The sequence below is a fragment of the Malurus melanocephalus genome, unplaced genomic scaffold, assembly GCF_030028575.1.
Source record: "Malurus melanocephalus ecotype Western Australia unplaced genomic scaffold, MMel_1.1 scaffold_79, whole genome shotgun sequence".
Taxonomy (NCBI): Eukaryota; Metazoa; Chordata; class Aves; order Passeriformes; family Maluridae; genus Malurus; species Malurus melanocephalus.
In genome coordinates, this window is record NW_026623311.1 from 1,573,584 (window position 1) to 1,588,120 (window position 14,537).

The 14,537-nt window shown below is 43.5% G+C and overlaps 1 protein-coding gene across 1 annotated transcript in view; it reads left to right on the plus strand.

Annotated features, from left to right (window-relative positions):
* IGFBP3 (insulin like growth factor binding protein 3) overlaps window positions 1–9,681 on the plus strand; it is a 22,242-nt gene extending 12,561 nt beyond the window's left edge. The window contains exon 4 of the mRNA XM_057367477.1: window positions 7,339–9,681. Within this exon, the coding sequence (XP_057223460.1) occupies window positions 7,339–7,464 (126 nt within the window). The 3' untranslated portion in view covers window positions 7,465–9,681. The remainder of the gene's footprint in view (window positions 1–7,338) is intronic.
* The last annotated feature ends 4,856 nt before the right edge of the window (window positions 9,682–14,537 follow it).

A 14,537-nucleotide genomic window follows, 5' to 3' on the forward strand; every position in this document is an offset into this window, starting at 1 on the left:
TATAGTAGCAGTGGCATTCAACAATCAGTGGTATACAGACATACCAACATTACAAGGGGTTCTTACCCAAAATCAGATTCCCCTGAGGCACACAGTGGGTTTCTCCATCATCCTGCATCACCCACTATGTGCAACCTCGTCCCTTAACAAAGACAACCCCACGGATGGGTTTGTCCTTATTCGAGGCAGTATTAGTCCAAACTGTTTTCCCCAACAGTCCCCTGACATGCACTACGGAACTTTATGTCCATCTGTGGTATGCAAGGGCTCAGACTGGGCAGGGCCGGCTCGGTTGGTGGAGCCYCAGGTGTTAACTAACCATGTGGTGTTTGCCAAGTGCTTCTCCCAGTTTTTGAAAGGCCCCCCACCCGGTGCCTTGAAAGTGGTTTTTAAGAGTCCATTATATCGTTCCACTTTGCCAGCAGCAGGTGCATGGTAAGAGATATGGTACACCCACTCAATGCCATGTTCCTAGCCCAGGTGTTTATAAGGCTGTTCTTGAAATGAGTCCCATTCTCAGACTCAATTCTCTCTGGGGTACCAGCCTCCAAAGGACCTGTGTTTCAAGGCCCAGGAGGGTGCTACGGGCAGTGGCRTGAGGCTGGAGACAGGGTAGGTCTCCAAACATCCAGTGCTGGCTTCTATCATTGTGAGTACATAGCGCTTGCCATGTGTCTGGGGCAGTGTGATGTAATCAACCTGCCAGGCCTCTCTGTACTTGTACTTGTCCCACCTTCCCCCATACCRCAGGGTCTTCACCCATTTGGCCTGCTTGATGGCARCGCATGTCTCACAGTCATGGATAACTTGAGAAATACTGTCCATGGTTAGGTCCACCCCTCGGTCTCGTGCCCACTTATAAGTGGCATCTCTGCCCTGGTGGCCTGAGGCATCATGGGCCCATCGAGCTATGAGCAACTCACCCTTTTGTTGCCAATCTAGGTCTATCTGGAACACTGTTGCAGCAGAGATGGACAGCGCGACACGAAATAAKGAGCAACAGACACAGACAGACAAACCAAATTACTATGGGGCTGAGCCCCTTTTATATATTTAGCAACAAGTGTATACTAAATCTTCTGCATAAATGGCAAATATCTGTTGGCTAGTTAGCAGCCCCTTTCTACTCGTGAGCATATGATTGATGTGTTTGCAAAAGCTGCAGTGTCATTAATGCTCATTATTTTGCTCTGTCTTTGGCATCTGCCTTATCTAACTGGTCTTCTTCAACATTCCTTTCTCCCTTTCCCAGAGGCAGCCAAGGTCATGGTGCTTTGGTAACATCCTCCTCCATCCAGAATTTCAGACTCCCTTTTGTTTTTCCAGATCTCAGGGGTACATTATTATCAGTTGAATTTCAGCTTGATAACGTGCAAGGCTGCAATGCCGGCTTTTGGCCTCCACAGGACACCTCTATMTTTGCAGCCCAATCTACCTGCTCGTTGTTCCAGTGCTCCTCATTTGCCCGGCTCCTGGCGACATGGGCATCTACGTGGCAGACTTTGACAGGTAACTTCTCCACCCGGGCTGCAATGTCTTTCGACTCTTCAGCAGGCCAGACTGGTTTTCCCCTACGCTGCCAACTGGCCTTTTTCCACCTTTCCAGCCACCCCCACAAAGCATTGGCCACCATCCATGAATCGGTGTAAAGGTAGAGCTTTTGCCACTTTCCCCTCTCAGCAATGTCCAGGGCCAGCTGGATAGCTTTGAGTTCAGCAAATTGACTAGATCCACCTTCTCCTTCTGTGGCCTGTACAACCTGTCAGGTGGGGCTCCACACGGCTGCTTTCCACTTTCGGTTCATCCCTACAATGCAACAGGAGCTGTCAGTGAAAAGAGTGTAGTGTTTTTCTTCATCTGGCAGTTGGTTGTACAGTGGAGCTTCCTCAGCACGTGCCACTTGTTCTTGCTCCTCTTCATCAGCAAAACCAATGTTTTCAGCTTTGGGCCAATTCGTAATTATTTCCAGCATCCTAGGACAATTCGGGTTTCCGATGTGGGYGCGCTGAGTAATGAGAGCAATCCATTTGCTCCAGGTAGCATCCTTTCCTTKAAACATCCACCCTAGCACCAATAGTCTGGGTGCCAGGAGGAGTTGKGCTTCAGTGCCAATCACCTCTGAAGCAGCTTGGACTCCTTCATAGGCTGCCAAGATYTCCTTCTCTGTTGGGGTGTAAATGGCTTCAGCCCCTCAGTAGSTTTGGCTCCAGAATCCCAGTGGCCGGCCTTGTGTCTCACCAGKCACCTTTTGCCAAAGGCTCTAGGACAGACCATTACCCCCAGCTGCAGAGTAGAGCATGTTCTTCACCTCTGGTCCTGTCCTGACTGGGCCGAGGGCTACCGCRTGAGCTATTTCCTGCTTGATCTGGGCAAATGCTTGCTGCTGTTTATGGCCCCAGTGGAAATCATTCTTCTTGCGGGTCACCAGGTAGAGAGGGCTCACAATCTGGCTATACTCAGGGATGTGCATCCTCCAAAAGCCTATGGTGCCTAGGAAAGCTTGTGTTTCCTTTTTTCTGGTTGGTGGATACATCARTGCGATCTTGTTGATGACCTYGGTGGGGATCTGACGCCGTCCATCTTGCCACTTTACTCCCAAGAATTGGATCTCTCAAGCAGGTCCCTTCACTTTGTTCCTTTTTGTGGCAAAGCTGGCTTCCAGGAGAATCTGGATGATCTCCCCTTTTGTAAATACTTCCATTGCCGTGTCCCACCACACAATGATGTCATCAATATATTGAAGATGTTCCAGAGGCTCACCCTTTTCCAGTGTGGCTTGGATCAGCCCGTGGCAGATGGTAGGGCTGTGCTTCCACCCCTGTGGCACGCCTCTCCAGGTGAAGGCAAACTGTGGCCTGCACTCTGCTGCCAGAGGAATAGAGAAGAACACATTGGCGATGTCAATGGTGGCATACCACTTCACTGCTTTGGACTCCAGCTTGTACTGGAGGTCCAGCATTTCTGGCATGGCAGCACTCGGTGGTGGAGTCACTTCATTTAAGCCACGRTAGTCCACAGTCAATCTCCATTCTCCTTCACATTTGCGTACAGGCCAGAAGGGGCTGTTGAAGGGTGAGTGGGCCTTGCTGACAACCCCTTGGCTCTCCAGCTCACAGATCATCTTATGGATGGGGATCACGGCATTTCGATTCGTACGGTACTGCTGGCGGTCCACTGTCAAGGTGGCGATTGGAACGTGCTGCTCTTCTGCTTGCAGGAGTCCAACTGCAGAAGGGTTCTCGRATAGTCCAGGCAAGGTGTTCAGCTGTCTGATGCCCTCTACCTCCACAGAAGCTATTCCAAAAGCCCATTTGAGTTCTTTTGGGTCTTTGAAAAAACCRTTCCAGAGGAAATCTATGCCCAGAATGCATGGGGCCTCTGGACCAYTCATAATGGAATGTTTCTGCCAGTCCCTCCCAGTCAGGTTCACCTCAGCTTCCAACAGAGTCAACTCCCATGATCCCCCTGTCAATCTCGTGAAAGAAATGCGTTCTGCTCCCTCATGTCCTGATGGCATCAGGGTACACTGCGCTCCTGTGTCTAACCAATGCTTCRTATTTYTGTGGCTCTGATGTGCCAAGCCATCAGATCCACACCATCCAGAAGACACGGTTTTCCCATGCCTCTACCTGGCTAGAGRCAGGGCCCCTTTATACCCTTGGTATCATCCCTTCCATGGGCACACCCACAGTTTTCTCCAGGGGAATCGGACATATCACCTCCCCCTCCATTTCATCTAGTGGGTTGGCTATGGGAAGCTGAGGCTACCTTCCCTTTAAAAGAGCTTCCTTGGCTAGTGTTTTCYCCCTTGAGCTGATGCACCCAGGCTGCCAGGGCAGAAGTGGGTTTCCCATCCCACCTACTCATGTCTTCACCTTGCTCACATAGGAAGAACCACAGCTCAGCTTGTGGGATGTACCCTCTTTCCCTTGCTGGGGGACGTCGGGCTCTGATGTTGGGGCCTGTGGCTTGCAGTGGTGCCACACTGTTCTTCCTCATCTTCTCCTTAATCTCTTTCAGCTCCTCTTGGAGGTCTTTAACCACAGCAGAGACGTGAGTCTGCATCRGGCCATTGATCATACTTGCATAATACCAGAGCCTGTTGGCTACAGAACCCACTGTCTCTCAGTTGTCATCAGCATTAATCGTGGCAATGAAGGTGGCATACTGGGATGGCCCCTGACTTGCCAGATTCCACAGCATTTGCCCGGTGCACCTGACTTGGTCAGGATCATTATGATGCTGCCCGTCCCTTCCAAAGAGTACCTCCATTACTCCTACTTCTCAGAGCCGTTGGATCCCTTCCTCAATGGTCTTCCAGGACATTCTGCGATAGTGTTCCTGCATCCTGTCTCTACRGACAAACCTCTCTCTTACACTCATTAAGAGCTGCTCCCAGAGACAAAGGGGCCCTGGCTCCCTCACAAACACCTGATTAATACCCGCATCTTTGGTCAAGGCTCCTAAATACCTTGCCTCACCACTATCCAATTGCACACTTGAGCCCATAAGGTCCCAAACCTGAAGTAACCAAGTTGAACAAGCCTCACACTGCCATTGCGCAATGTCATCTTGCAAATTGTGGAGGCTGTCATGTGACAGGGACTCAGTGATTATTTCAGGCTCTGGATCCCCTGTTGGTTGTGAGGGCCCTGGTTCCCCATYATCATTAGCTGAGCGTACCGATTTGGTTTTATACTTCTTCCTCTGCACAGGGGCTACTGCAGCTGGTTGTGGCTGGCCTTGCGGTTCAGCCAGAACCTGGACAGGTGTAAYGTCCGTGGGTTCCACTGCTGCACCATCAGACCCTTCCTCTTTGGGAGAGGGAAAGGGTTTGCCGCCAGCTGGGAAGATGTATTCCCTTCACCCCTGGTGCAGCTCCCGCATCTCCTCCACCAGTAGCCCCACCCACTCTRGGCGGCGCAGCTCCCACATCTCTTCCRCCAGTACCCTCACCCACTCTGGGCAGTTAGTTTCTGAAGTAGGTTGTTGGGCAGGGTCAGGCAGTGGGACAGGGTTCAGCTTGGGGGATGGGTCAGGCTCAGTGGCAGCATTTCTAGTCTCTGGGGCAGCATCCCTAGCCTCTGGAGCAGCACCCCTAGTCTCTGTGGCAATGTCCCTAGTTTCTGTGGCAGCATCYCTGGTCATCCCTGGTGCAGATGTTAGAGTGGTTGCCCAGGGCAGTCTCACCTTGTCCTTCAATGGTAACAGAATATGCATATTAGTATMATGTAGTTAGCATCTAGGGGAAAAATGGACCCTTTGAGCGCTGATGGARTAGCCCCAAATAAATGGGTGAAGGGTTGGGAGAAAGCTTCCCCTTGTATTATTTCCTCACAGTAGGTACCATTATTAACCCAACTCCAAAAGCATGCACTTCGTGTGTGGTAGCCCTGTATCAATGTGCCTGCTGTCCAGAGGAAGTTAAAAATCCATGAATTCCTCACCTTATTCACCCCTTGTATGAACTGGATAATGGTCACCATAGCCCTAGTCATAGGACCCATGTTTAGGAAAGGAGCTGCAAATGGGAAAATACGGCCACAAGTATGTGCCAGCCGAACCAAGGTATGCTGGACCACATGATGACRCTTAGTGAAGTTCCTACAGCCCAAACACAAAGACAGATCACCCAAAAACTGTTATTCCTTTTGTACCCCTTTTTSCTCTCTGTGCCCTTGAGCCGCACATTGGGCGCCAAAATCTGTTTTGGTTTGAAAGACAGATGCTTGCCAATGAAGGCAGGGACCCCCCTTGGAGTGGTGGATATTACCTGCCCCCCCTTCTGTCTGAATTATTACAGCTTTAAAAAATCATGGGCTTTCAGGCAAGAACATGGGTAAAAGGGAATAACAGTTTTTACTAATATATATAACAAGGTGAAGCAAGTAACAACCACGATAGCAATAACCAACTCAGCCACAAACCCCAATGACAGCCTCACACAGAGATACACCCTCCCCTTTGGTGTAGTTACAGTCCCAGTCGGCAGGGGTGCTGTTGGCTTCCGGCCATGCAGGGCAGGTGCAATGATTCCCCGGTGGCTGCAGGGGGCGCTGTGGCGTGAGTCCTGGCTAGGTTCTGCTCTCCCGGTGGCCAATGGTGGACACAAACCAGCAGAGGTGGACAGAGAAAAAGTTCCTCTGCAAACTCACAGTGGAAAATGCCGATCTCAGTGCTCCTTTGGACAGCAAGAAACCCCAGAATGGCCAGATGAGCAAAGAGATGAGCAGCATCCTGCGTGTGCAGACAGGATGCAGCAGAACTCGACCACTGCAGCTGGAACCTCAGGGGTCCTGGCAAGGCACAGGGGCAGAAGATCACAATGCAGCAAACAGGAACCAACAAGCAGAGATGCTGGGCTCCTCAGCAGGCGAGCTCTTCCCTGGAGGCAGGAGGTCCACCATTTCCCCTGAGCCAAGTAGGGCAGGAAGTGAAGCTATTCCCCACCCCACACACACATGCACCTTCCCCAARCCCAAAATTCGTGGGAGAACTTGCCTCTCTYGAAAGAGAGGGATAAAAAAACTGCCAGGCAGGAGGAGTGCCCAGGGAGATCCTTCAGGTGGGGCATAGCTTCTTTTTGTCTTCCCCAATTGTCCAGCCATCAAAAGAATGACTTGGCAATCAGTGTATCCCAGCAAAAAAATGGGAAAGAAAAATTCCCCAAGAAAAGAAACAAAAGGAGAAACCTTAACCCACAACAGACMGCGTTGTTGGCAAATTCCACCAGTTAACTTAAAGGTAATGCATTGTATAGACTAGTAGATACACAACCTTTTCAATAGGAAAATATACATGTAAAGTTCTAGTCCACCTAGCAGTTGTTGCAGTGGTAACTACACTACAGAAGGATTATGTATCCTTTAATAAATGTCATGTACCCTGTTGAATTTCCTCCAGTAAACAGTTGCAAACCAAGCGTATTTATTGCTGCAATGGTTGTCTTTGCCAGCTTGTGCTTTAGTGTAGAACATACCTGTTAAATTTCTTTTCCAAAGATGAGTCCCAGTCATTAGCTCATACTGTTTTAAGTATTTAAAGGGGCAGCTGTGCTTCCATGTATAATAGGGAGCACTTCATAAGCCTATTTTCTGGTAGCTTTCAGTGCAGTTTCATTTTAGAGTAGGTAAACCCAGAGGGATTGATGGGGAGAGGAGGTAAGTTTTTACTGTAATGCTTTTTAGTGGTGACAAATATTCTGTTTGATTCTTTCAGATATGTTCAGGATATGGAAGTGCAGCTATCAAATGAGCAGGAATCCCTGCTGGCTAACACTACAGGTGGAGAAAACAAAAAAAAAAAAAAATACTAACTGGGTCTTTTATTCTGTTTCAGTGTCGCCCATCCAAAGGCCGAAAAAGAGGTTATTGCTGGTGCGTGGATAAATATGGACAGCCACTTCCTGGGTATGATGGGAAGGGAAACGGAGATGTCCACTGCTATAACTTGGAAAGCAAATGAGGGCTGGGTGCCAGCTCTTCTGGCATCTGTGCATGGCCACTGGACCTCACAGAGACCTTGGAGGGGCTGGGCAGACACTGTGGACTGCACTGCAGGTGGAGTAACATGCTCTGCYTCTTGTAGCAGATAGGGAGTTGCAGCCTCTGTGGATGCTGCTGCAGCTGCACCCTGTCACCGACACACATCGAGCTTCCTATAGGATGTGCAGGGAGCTCTGAATTCCCATGTAAACCTGCACTATTGATACCCAGAAAGAGAAAAACAAAAGGCACTTCAGAATGGATTCAGGGAGTCTCCACTGACTTTTTAAAGAACAGCCTGTGACCAATTTGATCCCAAAAGATACTGTTTTGTGTTTTTTTTTTTTTTATTTTAAACTATTTAGAGATTTTAAGCTTGTAAATGTATTAAAAAGAAAAACAAAAACAAAAAACACACAAGGATTTAAAGGTAAACCTTTTTTTACAGTCTGTTGGGAAACATGTTTTCACGGGTAAAAAGTTTTATAAAAAAACTCAAAGAACTTTTTAAAGAAATGTATTTCTAAAATAAAGACATGGCTATTTTTTTCTGTAAAATATATTATGAATATTCTGTTAGTCTGTATTTAATATAATTGTTTTTAATAAACTTAATTTAGTGTAACATCTGAATACCAAATATTACACAGTGATTCTGGGGTATACATCTGTATGCAAAGAGAAAGTAAGGGTATGGAGTGATTTACCAATATGTATAAATCTGTATGCATACACATTGACCTGTCCTAGATAAAAGAAATGAATTTGTGGAGCAAAGGAAGTGTTTCCAGAAAAGATTGAACTTGTTTATTTGATATAACTACAAATACAAAGATAATAATTTTTTATTATTTTATTTTATTGATAATTCTAATGCACCCATCACTAAATTGCGTCCCTGGAAAAGATAAGAGTCGCACTGAAACTCTTGGTAAAGCTTTCTTCTCTCTGTGCTTTGCTTCACTTTGTGCAACAYGGCTTACATTAATTCCATTTACTGCTTACACTAACACAGAATATTCATGGACAAAAAATTGCCATAACAGTACTACCCTTTGTATTTGCTTATTTATTTTGAAAAGGTGTATCTATTCTCTGTTGTCTTGGTGCATTCTACCWAAGCACATGTATGAGGAACTCCTGTTGAAATCAATGTCGACAAGATGGGGGGATTGTGGACGCTGGGTGTTGAGACCCATGTGCTTCATTTATGCTACACACAATTGTTGCTTGCTTTGACTATGGTAGAAATCATTTGCCTGCATCTAAGCATAAAATAAGAACCATTGGGTTTAAAYAGTAAAACTCACTGTCTACCATGGTGTTACATGTCTTTTTAATTGGAAGAGAAGTGATTTGGTTTTGTTGTGGTATGTGATGCTTTCACATAAGGAAGGCTTTGGCAATTTTTTTTTATTTTTGAGGTTGATTGCTTAATGTACTTTGTGAAAAATTCTGTATGACAATGAAATCTGGATAAGGAAAGGTGGCCTGTGAAATGTATCATCTCTCTGGAAAATAATGCCATATTTCGTAAATGTATTTATTTATATATTTTATATAAATATTTTATATATTTATATAAATATATATATTCTTATATATGTCACTATAAATGTTTGAAGTCACTGTAGAAAAAAGAGGCTATTAAYACTACTTTCTTATTGGGTTGGGAACTCCATGAAGACTAAGGATAGTGGGTCCCAGTGGGGCCAGGGGTTTTGTTGATGGAGGAGAGACCATGGGATCAAGGAGCCTGCTTCCCTCCCACTGCATGAATGACAACCATCCTTGTTCCTGCCAGAATGTCTTGAAACTTTGACATGGAAAGATTTGACTATGCAGCTTGCCAAGATCAAGGCAGCCCRTCACCGTAAATCAAATGTTTAAAGCCTTACCCTGAAATGTATTAGCTGARCTATGTGTGTTCTGCATATCTTTCCAATTTCTGTCTAATGAAATGAGTTCATATCATCATTAAAACTGAAATTTTATAACCTCAGAGTAAGAAAAAAAATTGTACATGAAGTGGATGCTTATTCCAGGCTAATACAGATTTTCTGGCAAATGGTTACAGAAAGCTTTGTGAGGTGAAGATTTATGACAATATTTTTATTGCTGAAGTGAATGTAATGCCTGCAAAGRCTTGTTGGCAAAGTAATAGATAAGAAAGTAAAGGTTGGATTAATTAAAGTGAGTTACTATTTTGCCTCCTTTTTTTTTTTCTTTTTATATTACTATCTGGTGAGCTTTCTGAAAACAAAAATCAGTTTCTTGCCAAAAGTCATAGATAGTTGCCTTGCAAGCCACATTTTGCAAGTATGTAAGAAATGTTTTAACAGCCTGTGACAAACTTTATGATTTGGGTATTTTATGAAGTATTTAAGCTTTTTATGCTTTTTCCTACCAGTAAAATGAAATAAACATAGAAGGAACTGGCTAATAAAGGTCCTTAAGTTTCTAAAAAAAACCACAAACAAACTACATCTCAAGGAGCTAAGCCTGATTCAAGCATGCAATCTCTGACATGAATATTTACAAATAGCATTCAGCTCCTATAGTAGTACTAATGGTCTTTAGTTAAGTAACAATGAAAGCATACAGCTATAAGAGGAAGAAAAAAAAAAGATCTACATGTAAGTCAGTTTTGTTATTTGCTTCCAGAAAAAAAAAAAAAAAAAAGAGGAAGAAAAAAAAAAGATCTACATGTAAGTCAGTTTTGTTATTTGCTTCCAACAGACATCTTTAAAACAGAAATTGTGTTTAAAAATCGCTCAAAAAATAAAGTGTCACCTGTAATTTAAGCTTCGTCCTTTTCAGATACTGTTTACGAGCACAGTTGCTTGCACTAGTAATGGATACTTGGCATTGTCAATCTGATGTCCCAGTCAGGTGACGTTGGCATGAAATGCAAAATAAYGTTATTATCCCTCTCCAAAAATAGAACTTTTAAAAAAATAAAAGAATCACTGGTGGCTTTTTATTTTTTTTTTTATTTTTTTAAATTTTTTTAGCATTCCTATTTCTGTGGAGAAAAGGATCCAATTCAATAGACAAAAGTACTTGTCATTCAAAGATTTTTCTCATGGCTAAGGGAGTCAGGCTGCAGTTCGAACAAGTATATGTATTTGTGGTCTACACCCAAGCAATAGAATGTGGGCAGCACGAAGCAAATGTAGGGGTCAGTATCAGTTCAGAGGAAGATGAGTTCCTTCCATATACAGGTTAGAAATGATTCCTGCTGACAGCTGCAGTGAGTGGAGAACTTTGGGTTTGGTGACAGAAATTAAACCAATGCATTAGAAATATCCCTTATGTGTTGGTGTCTTCACTGTCTTCAGCTCAAGTGCTATATTTTATTAAGTGAATGTCATCAACTGTTATCTAGTTTTTTATAAGTTCTTTCAAGAATCTAAGGTGGTCTGAGTTAAGAAGCCTCAGAAAAAAAAAATTACAACTGATAACATTATTTACACCTCAAATATTTGCATGGCAAGGCAATATAAAAGCTCAAAGTATGTATTGCAAAACTTGCTGAATTCTTTCTGTGCATATTTCATCTCTAGATGCTACATGGGTACCATATGTAGCCCAGATTGATGTGGTGAGTATTTATTTTAACAAGTGTGATAAATAGCTGCATAAATCACTCTAATTGACTAGAATACAAATTGAAGCTGCCTGCAGGCAGCTCTATTTTATCTTACAAACTCTGAGAAAGTTCCCTTTCTTAATAGATGTCCTATGCTATAGTTTTTGGACCCCAGAATATCCTTTTCTACTTTTTTGATGTGCCTGCCTTTTAGGGCATAATGTTAGCTATTTGTGCACAAGGGAAGGAGGCTTCAAATAATACTAAAACTACAGAATTTATTCAGTTTTAGTACAGTCTGAACTTTTTATAACTAAATTCCATAGAAACTCTACACAGCATACATTGAATTGAGCCCTAATTTTAAGTAATGGTTTTTCAAATCTTTTGGGAAATCATCTTTGTGTATCTCTAGGCACTCTAAAACTGTGTAAGCAAGGATGGCTCCACAGAGATTTCGCATATTAGCAATAGGAATTTTATTTAAACTATGAAACGTACTGAGAAATTTTCCTAGATGCCAAAGCATATTAGGATACAAAATGGAATGTTTATATGGGTAGCTGTTTTCTATGTGGTCCTGCTGTGCCTTTAGAAATCCTTCACTTCTGTTAATTTCTACCAGAAGAATATGCTTGCTTCCACTTTAGAAAGGACCCCTTTTTCTTTCCCATCTCCCACTTTCTTTTTTTTTTTTTTTTTTCAGAGAGATCCAAAAATAAGATCCAAAAAGGATATCACAGTATTCCAAGGACAAGCTTTTTGTGGTCTGTATATGGAATGGCTTTATCTGCAAGCATGTGAAATAGACTCAAGGTCTTTAGAAGAGAAGTCTTTTTGGTATGTCCAGTTCACCTGAGTATCATCTCCTAACTAGAACATATTTAGTCATTTGGTTTTGGAGTCTCCATCCTTGGAGATACTCAAAAGCTATCTGGACACAGTCCCAGGCAACCACTCCCTCATGGACCTGCTTGAGCAGGGCAGGGTGGACCAGGTCACCTTCAGAGATCACATCCTTTGATCCTATGAGCCTATCAGCATATCAGCAGTTTGGTAACCCAAGTTCCAGCATGTGAGATTGTCTACATTGTGCAGTGTATCGGTTGAGAAGATTTTACAACATTTTCTGCCTGAAAGGAAATATTCTGACAAAATGGAAAGTAGTACAAATTTGTTGTTCACCAGAAGAAGCTTTAGTTTTAAAACTCTGCATTTTATGCATTACTACTTCCAGTTCAGGTTTTGCAGAGGTAGAACATTATATACCACCCTTAGAGAAAATCCCACTGAAAAAAACTTTGCTTTTGCTTTTACCCCATACATACATTAAGAAATGCAAATCACTTCAAGACAGAATGTTGCTGCTGAAAAAAACAAAAAAAAAGAAGGAGACCAGGTATTAGCAGAAGCAGAAATAATGCTGCAAATCTCCATTTATCCTTGTAGAATGCTAGCCCTTCTGCTGTAAATATCCTGGTTTTCGACTTCTTCTGTCCTATCCAAATTCCTTAAGAGCTTTTCTCTGTCGAGGCTGATTTCACCTTACTGCTCTGTGTGGGGACAGACAGAAAGGGAACAAAATTATCTCTGCAGAGAGAAGCTGAGGTCTCATCCAGAAAAATCACCTAACCTGAAAAAACTCTAAAGAAAATATTGAGAAGGACTGCTTCCCATAGCTACTTGTGCTAATTCCTTCCAAAAGTGGAGTAGTGGAGAGACTTGCTTTCAAGAGCCAGATTGAGAGTGCATTTCTCTCACTCCTTGCAACTGGAGAACAGAGGCTACTTTTGCCTGCTTATGCCATATACGGAATATTCAAGGTGARACTTGTGTCCTATGTCTGCTCTGTAACATGTAACTTGCACCCAGTAAAGTAGAACTAATTGACTGAGCTCAGAAAGTTGATTATGGTTTTATCACAGGGGTGCTGCACACAACCTTCAGCCCTCAGATCCTGCCATGCATTTCTGTAGCTGCTGTTACCGAGCTACCAGTAACACGGTGCTGATCTTTTTCTGTTCTCTTGCTGGGCTGAATGGCGAGGGTTCAGCTGCCAAAGCAGTAACAAACAGAAACTGCAAGCAAAGAAAAATTATAAAARAAGATTATGATACAGACACCATTTGCTTTAGGCGTCCACAGACATCCTACACTAAGGTGCTTTTCCAAAGAACCTCAGCATCTCCACATCAGCYTGGTGAACTAAAAAGCACTGTCATTGAGAGAGAAAAAATCATGTCACCATTCACATAAYGATACAATTAAAAGCCTCAGTATAAGCACAAGTAGGTTGCTCTTTGTTAGCTTAACAGCAATTGGAGGAGACTGAGAGCAAGCGGAAAACTGCCTTTGCCATGTCCTGCATAGCAGAACTGCAGCACAAAGGCTCTCCTGGAAGAGCTGTCTCTGTTGGTCAGGCACTGTTGCTGATGGGAAATGTGGCTGGTAAGGAACCAGCAAGGAGTCGAGCATGTGCAAAGCCCTGCCTTCCCTTGCATACAGTTGTCTCTGCTGGGCTACCCACGCTGCCACTCAGACTTGATAATCAAAGAGGGAGTCTGAAAAAATGGGCAGAAACTTTTTCAAAATAAAACAGCCATGGTCTGGAATGGCCTAAGTTTAAATTTCATTTAACCTTACTGCAACATCCACAAATACCCTTGCTTCCACATCTCTCCCATGGGATGTTCCCCTTCTCCCTGAATCCTCACAGTAGCTTCCTTGCAATTGAACTTTGCACTCTGGGGAGGAGGTAGGTCAAGAGAGGAGAAAAGGAGGGAAAATAAAGCCTTTGTTTGTTGGCAGAGATATCATCAGAGCTATTTTCATTATTCAGAGTGCAAGTGCCGGTATGTCTGGGCTCCACTGCTGTTGTTTTTGGTACTTTTTGGCAATACAGAATGAAGCAGCTGTATTCCTGGAAGATCTTCTCTTTCTTTGTCCCCTCCCACCTTTAACCTAAATGTGACTAGGTAATATAGGAAGGTATGTCAGCTAGAGAAGCCTTCCACTTGCACCAGCTCTGCTACTATTACTCAATATATATCACCTACCCAAATCTCAAAGAGTCAAATAAACACAATTAGGGGCTAAGATGATGATGTTGCACTTTTCTGTGCGGTCTGGACACCTGCCCAACTCTCACCTCAATTGCTCCATAAATGTGAACTGTGTCAGCAAATAGAAAGCATGACACCTGTCTTCAGAGCAGCCTGAGGAGACTGTTTAGGCTAGTGGTTTATCAGTAGAGTGATAGCCAAGAAAAAGTAGACAAACTTCAAAAGAGTTGTCTGAAGATACATGTAGGACTTGACCACTTAATGTACAGCATTATCTGAGAGTCTAGCTTGGAGTGAGTCATTTGGATTGTTTTTTTAATAGGCATTTTTTTACTTTATTTATTTTTAGTGTATTCCTATTATTATTATTACTGATTGAGCAGGAGTTAAACATTGATG